General features: G+C 31.2%; 1 protein-coding gene across 1 annotated transcript; it reads right to left on the bottom strand.

Moving 5' to 3' along the window:
- Positions 1 to 364: 364 nt before the first annotated feature.
- Positions 365 to 7,641, bottom strand: LOC145832468 (kinesin-like protein KIF6). Its single transcript, XM_082939784.1, has 11 exons — positions 7,520 to 7,641; positions 6,964 to 7,307; positions 6,655 to 6,774; positions 6,290 to 6,455; positions 5,862 to 5,967; positions 5,312 to 5,486; positions 4,701 to 4,954; positions 3,431 to 3,579; positions 2,766 to 2,871; positions 2,186 to 2,369; positions 365 to 581 (listed from the first exon to the last, which is right to left on the bottom strand). The coding sequence occupies exons 1-11, from the start codon at positions 7,613 to 7,615 to the stop codon at positions 365 to 367; spliced, it is 1,917 nt and encodes a 638-aa protein (XP_082795910.1). The 5' UTR covers positions 7,616 to 7,641.
- Between the last annotated feature and the right edge of the window lie 538 nt (positions 7,642 to 8,179).

Here is an 8,179-nt window from a genome sequence, read left to right as displayed (position 1 = left end):
TGAACCACTAAAAACAAAAACAAAAGTTTCGAAAATATAGTTTTTGTTCGAATATTAAAAAATAAATTTCATATGCATTAACAGTTGTATATCTTTTAATACCAGCTGATTAGTTTTAAGATACACAAAAAAAAAATCAGTGATCAAAATTATAATAAAGTTACAAAACAATGTAAGAAATTGAAAATGAAACTATAAACATAACTTAATATTTTTCAGAATATCTAACTTTTTGTAAACTTTTTGTCTAAATATGTAATACTATTCATCTACCAAATACATGTATATTTCATAGATCATAGCAAATAAAACCAGTGAACGAAAACATCACAATTGCGAACAAAATAATAAAACAATCAAAACTTCAAACGATAACACACGCCCTGCTCTTCTTGTTCTTCTCAATGATCTTGTCCCTCTGCACGATTATCTCCCGCATCTTGTTGAAACACCACTGCACCTTCTCCATGTCCTTACCTACCTCCAGAACTTCCCTGTCTTCATTAAGATACGTTCTCAACAACTGGATCAGGTATTCCTCCTCGTCAGGTCGAAGGTTTCCTATAGATCCATGATCGCTCCTTGAAAAATAGAAAAAAATGTTACTAAAGGTTAAATATTGTACTGGCTTTTTTTTTAGATATTTTATTGATTGTTAAAAATTTACATCATTATTGTGGTTTCATGGTATAAAAAAGCTGGATAGTTTTACAGTTAAAGCAGTCACAAGCAAGACCTTAAAAAAATACCTTAAAAGAAAAGTCACAAGAAAGACCACATATGATAGATGGCATCCCTAGATCAGGGACAGTGTATTAAAAATATGGTCATTTAAACTTATAATGAGCTTTTTAAGACTAAGGGCATTGTAAACTTATTTGCTTTCTTTATAAATTTTGTTTGAATAAATTTAAAGGGTATTTATAAATTTTTTTAGTCAATAATTATCTTTAAAAAAAGTCTAAAAACTATTAAAGCAATAAGAAGAAAGGTTGGTTGAAATTCTGTCTAAAGAATGCCATTGTGTCCTTTTATCTTTTTTTCTTATTAAAGTATGGGTAAAAGATTGTGAAAAACTTCGATTTTTTGTTTTTGAGTGGTGTGTTGTAAGGGTATTTTCAAATTACAACTATATAAGAGCAAAAAAGCGTTTTTGCTAGATAGACAAAAATATATAGCAATATTTAACATTGTTTGTTTTGCTTAGTCTTTTAGAAAAAATCTACTATATAGTAAATGTTCACCAATTTAATAGATACAATACATTTGATTCAGCTCATTTTCAAGTGATGACAATTTATAAGTCATAATAAGTAAAATATTTTGAACTTTTTACAAATCTTAAAACATTGTTGCATTTTAAAGCGTTTGTTTGTTTTATTTATTTTTTAACCAAACAAAGTTTCAACGATTATTATAGTGTCATTAAAATTTTACTAATATTATATGTTTTGTTAAAACACGCGTAGAACATGTACCGTTTAAAAACTTTTACGCACAAATTAGACATTACGTTATAACTAAACTTCTCTTTTTTAACAAAACAAGTCAGCATTGCGTCATTTTGATATTGAATGTAGCAACATTGTTGTTATAGTAGCCGAATTACAAATAATCTTGCAGGTGTATCTCATACCCTTGTCAACCCATTCTATTGTTAATATTTTGTTGAAATTATTAGAATTTGCGCTGTTCAATTGTTTGTTTGTCGAGTTCTTTTGTTTAAATCTCCCTTACTTAGCGGTTAAGTTGTTTGCAAACGGGGTAGACTTTAGTGAATTTTAATGTTGAACTTGTAGTAATGTTATATAATGTAGTAAAAACTTGACATTTTACAAGTAAGTAAAATTAATAATAATGTTTGCTTGTAGTTTAGTTAAGCTAATTACGTTCAAATCCAAAAATTAAAAGCAATTAGTTGTGATTAAACTGCTAAATAGAAAAATATTCTTAACAGATAGTCTAACAAAACAAACTTGATTCATTTTTAAACGATAAGACTTGTTTTTTAATCAAATATTTAATGTTAGAAAAAATATTTTGTTTTTATTATCGATTAATTGTGTAATCAAATTGTCCAATTTTTTGTTATCTATTTTATATTTCTTTAAAGTATGTGCTAACATATCTGAACAAAAATGACACATACTCATTACGTCATACAATAAAAATTAACAAAACCAACTTTATTTTGTCCAGTTCATTCCTCAGTTGCGCGATCACCAGCTGGTTCTCAACCTCCTCGTTCACTTTCGGCTGGTTCTTGATCTTGCTCACTCTCTGCGCGAACCTGCACGTGGAAATAGTCTCGTCCATGTGCTGGAGTTCCGGGCTCACCGTGGCAACCATCGTTGTCAGGGAGTTTCCGCCTGGTAATATTGTAATTGTTACGTCATAGTGTTTAAAAAAAAAACATCAATAAAACATACATCGATGTTTTAAGAAGCGTTTTATTTTTCTTACTTGGCTTATTGAAAGTTCTTAGGTTAGTTTAAGCGTTAATCTATACTAGCAATTTTTTTCTCTAATATACTATAAAAAAAATCGATTCTAAGTTTTAGAAAACAAGAGTCTGTAACCATTAAAACAAGCGAGATATTATAAATAGTGTAAAATAAACGTATTTCAAAGATTTTTCTCTAATATATTTTTATTCATTTCAGATTTGAGATATTACTTACCAAATGAATCACTTGAAATCACAGTTAGCATGAATTTTTGTGTGAAACATTAAACAATATACTACTCAACTCAGTAAAACTAACCAAGTGAATCACTTAACACCATGGTTAACATTGAGTTTCTATAAGGAACGTGCCTTCTTCTACCATTAACATCATGTCTGTCTCTTGCACTTAGCGATACAATTACCTGTTAAAAATATTAAATATGAAGAAGCTGTTATGTTTGTAACTTAATTCATAACAGAACTACGTCTTGTAAATGATTGTTCGATGTAGACGCCGAGTTTTTATAAGTTGTTTTAGGTTAGTAGATAACACAAACTATTTTACTGGAATTATGACGTGATAAAACTTTTTGCATATATTGCAGAGTTTTTAAACAAAATATTTTGCAAATTGAAAGAATGTTTTAAATTGATTTTTATTTAGGAGAAATAACTTAACTTAAAAATAATTGTTTTTAATTATTCTCTACTTATTTAAACACTCTCTTCATGATAATAAATTTAAAACACTTGTAACCTAATGAGCAACTTCGTTGCTAAAGAATGATATATAAAACTAGCCTGCCTCTGTATTAAAAACGAGATAAGTTAGGAAAGTATAGAATAATGAAAAAAAAGAATATGTACTTGTTTTGAGTTTAAACCAAACAACTTGTGTAAATAATGTACAAGTTTTTAAAGTTTTTATATCCTTTTCAAAACAACAAATATCACATAATTTTTTCAAAACAAATATTCAACCTGTTGTAAATGATGAAGCGATAGGTTGATGTTTTTTGCTTCTGCCAGTAATTTACCGTCTCTCATATGGGACTTTCCAACTCTCTCACTGCCCGCCAAATCTACCAGGTTGACTTTTGAACGAAGTGTTTTGTGTAACTCTGGTACTTCTGTATGTTAAAAAACTTTTCTAAATTAAATAATATTAGCATTTTTTATAATACTTTTGTTTTTTATAACAACAAAGAAAAGTAAAACTTTGTTCAATCAAGTTTAATAAAATCATGGTGTTTTGTGTATAATTTAGTCATGAAACAACATACAGTACAGCATGGGCGTCGCGTAGGGTGTTGCACTGCCGCAATTGCACCACCTTAATTTTTGTAAGAAAAAATTAAGTATCTATAACGTTTTCGTTATTTTTAAGAACAAAATCTCTTATAAAACTCTAATTTAGAAAACGACCATTTTGCTCACTACACTGCCGCAAACTATTAGCTGACTGCCGCAATTAAACTCAAACAAGCAAAATTTCTTCAAGGATTACCGCAAAATAATTATCTTGCGGTAAGTAAGCTAAGTTGAAAATTCCCTAAAACAGTACAGATTTAAGTACTATTCAATAAACTATTGTAAACGAAAAAAATGAAAACAAAGCTAAGCAGAGCAGTGACGACTCGAGCAGAAGCAACACAAGCAGAGGCGATTCGATCAGAAGCAACTCGAGCAGAAACAACTCGAGCAAAAGCAACTCGAGCAGAAGCAACTCGTGTAGAGGCAACTCGAGTAGAGGCAACTCGAGAAGAAGCAACTCGAGCAGAGGCAACTGAAGCAGAAGCAACTTGAGAAGAGGCAACACAAGCAGAGGCGATTCGAGCAGAAGCAGCTCGAGTTGAAGCAACTCGAGTAGAGGCAACTCAAGCATAAGTAACTTGAGAAGAGGCAACTCGAGTAGAGGCAACTCGAGCAGAAGCAAGTCGAGCAGAGGCAACTCGAGCAGAAGCAAGTCGAGCAGAGGCAACTCGAGCAGGGATAACTCAAGCAGAGGCAAATCGATCACCAGCAACTCGGATTTTTTCTGCACCACCTAAGAAAAATACCACGGGACGCCACTGCACTACAGTATAAAGAAGCTAGTTGACATTATAACAAAAAACATTATGTAGATAATTTTACAGCAACACAGTGTTTATTTATACAAATATTTATTAAAATATCAGTAAGGTAAACACTGACTAGCTAATTTAGTAAGTTTATAGCACTATTGGTAAAACCAACATAAAAAACGAACCAATAGTGAGATAAACAGTGAACACGGAATGCGATCTGCTCGAAGCCTTGTTCAGGTGAGTTTCCGCCACCTTCCTGTTCGAATTACCCAAGTGCAGAAGTTCCATGGCCTCCTGCTTGGTCTGAACCTCGAACACTGACAAGTTCCTCAGGTACAGGTTACCACGTGCGCTTGTCAGGGCGGTAACCCTCGGTAGTTCCGAGAATGAGTGGATCTTGCGGCGTTGACCCCTCAATCCCGCGAACAAATCGTATCTAGAATATTTTATTACGTTTAATACATAAGAAAACATACATTTAATTTTATGTTTTGATTTATATAAAATTATTATCAATATGCTTCTTGCATATAATTTTTCAGTTGTTAATTCTACCATAAAATTTGTGTAAACTATACATTTTACTATTGATATATATTAGTGAAACTTTTAAGTTATCACAAATATATTTTTTTTTAATTATGCTTATTCTAAAGTTTTTTATTTATTTTAAAGTACTTAAACTAGTTATAAAAAACGCAAAGGAGAACAGTATTACCATCTAAAGGCTAAAGTTTTACTATTACATGCTAGAATTGTAAAAATACTTTTTAATAAAACTTAATCATCTTACCCTATTTCCTTATATATTTCCAGGTAAGATACTTCAATCTTCATGTTGGGTTCCCGGCTGCCGAACACGTGACTGAGCGTCCTAGCAACCAACCCGTCGCTAGGAGATATGACGTCATCGTAGTTACGCTGCTTGTACATGGATTCCCTGCCTCCAAATATTGTGTGTGTTTTACCTGTGAGATAGTATAAAACTATAATATACGTATAATGGTTGCACAAGTTTTATATATAAGCTTGAGGCGTATCAGAAATGTAAAACGCTAAAATATTGACCTTTTAGTGAAGAAAATAAGAAGGTTGTGATAAAAATTCAAAAAAAAAACGTGAAAAAGCGAAGTGCGAATATCAATAACGGACATGTTAAGTTTGTATTAAGGTTAGCAAAAACATGATGCCATTGAAAAATAAAAACGAAACATTTATAAATGAACATTCGATTAAAGTACCATTATATCCGATAGGTAAAATATTAAATTACAAAATAAAGTACAATTTTGTAGTTCTATTCATTTAAATTCATAATTAAGTACAAAAAAATTTTTTGTTACCGGTAGAAGTTTGCCCATACGCGAATACAGTTCCATTGTATCCGGTGAGCGCCGCATCTACAATCGGCCTAGTTGTTGCATCATAAACTTCCGGTTGTGTAGCGCCCTTAAGTGGACAAAATTGTACATTAATATATTATTTTTCAATAAAACATTATTCTGCACATTTTGCTTAGAGAAAAGTTATGTTTACTTTTAAGAGATCTAGAACAAAGCAGAATAATTTTAATACTGCTGGCTATGTTTTATTGCTACTTAGTTAGTTTGGTTGCAAAACAAAAGCATTTTTAGCATTGAAAAATTGTATGCAGAAACAAACAAAAAGTAATTTAACATCACACCAATCACTAGAAAAAAACAGAAAAATAAAGCTTTTATTACATTAAATTCAGCTAGACAAATATTAAAACAAATATGATCAATCATACCTGATCAAATATACCACTAAATGTGAACTGGTATTCGGAGTTTGCTTTCAAGTTGTTGTTGTCAGGTATAAGATAGTCATCTGGTGCGTATATAAACACTGAGTCTCTACCCTTAGCTCCATACTGTACCTCATAATCTGTGTCTCCTTTGTAAACTTGTTTCGATCTGATATAGAGTTAATTAGATAAATGTTTTTAAATTTACGAATAATAAAGTGTTTGAAATTTTTAGCTTATAACTGTTGAAATAACTAAGAATGTTTTCTCTAAAATGGAACTGTTTTTGTTTTTATTTTCGAAAATTTCAGCACAAAATATTTTGTTTTACCTCATCTACTAGAAATGAATATATGTGTAAGTATTACCTTACTGGTTGGTTGATTGATTGTTTTGGCCTTCCTTCCACTTTGTGTCTTTCTTCGAAACCACCAAAAGTTACTTCTTTCTGTTTCGGTTTGTTACGAGGAGAATGAATTTCAGTGCTTCTAAACAATTTTCAAAGTTATATGTTGTAAATATTTTGAAATTAATAAATTAGTTACTTATAAAAAAACAACAAAGTCTTATTAGTAAGAGCTAAAAATAGAAAAAAATAGTGCGTCCGTGTGAAAAATGTTAACACGTGTACAAAACTTATAACTTGGCACAAATACTTTTAAAGTTTAGAAACATACTTTCTTGTTGAGTCCAGACTCTCTTTCACCACCGCATTTTTACCACCAGCTTTGCCATTTCTGTACTGCGGCACCTTCAACCCGTGTTTGTCAACCTTATCCTCAACTTTCTTGTTTTTAGGTAAGGGTTTCGGCCTAAAAGGGTCATCGTCTTCGTCCACAAACTGGAAATCGTCCTGATCCCAGGAGAGCGCCTTTTTCGGAGGAACTTTTTTAGGTTTCTGTGAACTGAGGTTCATGTCCACACTGCGCACCACTTTCGGTTGCGGGGGATTTTTTCGTGGTGGAGGGGGATTCTGAGAGCGTTTGGGTTGGTTGGGTATTCGCTTGTAAACCTGACCGTCCTGAAAATTGTTTAAAAAGTTTTTAAAAGTAGATTTCAGTTTGGGTAAGAGTTTTTAAATGGTCAACAGTATTGCTTTTGTTAAATTTTAAACAGTTTGTTAAAAAAAACTATTGAACCAATAGTATTTGGTTTTATCATAATAAGCAACTATCTTATTTGTTTAAAAATCCGAAAGCTTGAACTTTTACTTATTATATCAACTAATCCTACCTGAATGTTGTTGGGTCTAACCCGCATTTGTTGGTCGGCGTATGTTAGGTTGGGGCTCGGTTTGACCCTGCAGAAAACACGGACTTGATCCGTCATTGTATCTTGTTTGAGGTTTTTTTGTTTATGTTTAAATAAAAGTTAAACTTAATTTCGTTTTTTCTGTAAAATAGAAAGTTTTATTATTTAATATTTCATTTCTTCATTTAGTTTTTTTTTGTAAAACTTGAACTGGTGAATGAAATTTATCATTTTTATAAGTGATTGTATTATTTAAAATATTCAAAACGAATAGAAAAACATTTGTTTATTTGAAATGAGATGAACTTAAAGAATACTTGTATTTTTTAACTAGATGTTAGCTTAGCAATATAGCTTATACTTATAACATGGTTAAAACATCTTAGAAATGTTTGATATAACTTCAAAATTGAAGCTGTTTAAACAAAAAAATATTTGCCAATGTAAAAATTAAGTATTTGCTTATGCGCAAAACGATTGTTTGCTTTAAAATCAAAATCTCTTCTGTCAAGAAAGTTTTACTTTCACTTTTCTATGATAAATTTTATCTCACAAGCAAACAGAGACAACACTCAACACTCAATACTTCGGCCGTCAAGTTTGTTTGATCTAACATTCGTGTAAACATCGCTACACCGCCTT

The sequence above is a fragment of the Thalia democratica genome, chromosome 3, assembly GCF_965202585.1.
Source record: "Thalia democratica chromosome 3, ktThaDemo2.hap1.1, whole genome shotgun sequence".
Lineage (NCBI taxonomy): Eukaryota > Metazoa > Chordata > Thaliacea > Salpida > Salpidae > Thalia > Thalia democratica.
The sequence above is the reverse complement of the archived record's forward strand: the minus strand, read 5'-3'. Positions and strand labels throughout refer to the sequence as shown.

Excerpts from the sequence above, each read along its gene's own strand:
- LOC145832468 (XM_082939784.1), bottom strand. The coding sequence starts at position 7,615 with ATGACGGATCAAGTCCGTGTTTTCTGCAGGGTCAAACCGAGCCCCAAC. Across the intron at positions 6,775-6,963 it reads AGTCTGGACTCAACAAGAAA|AAGCACTGAAATTCATTCTC; the intron begins GTATGTTTCTAA and ends AAAATTGTTTAG. Across the intron at positions 5,487-5,861 it reads GTATGGGCAAACTTCTACCG|GTAAAACACACACAATATTT; the intron begins GTAACAAAAAAT and ends ACTATCTCACAG.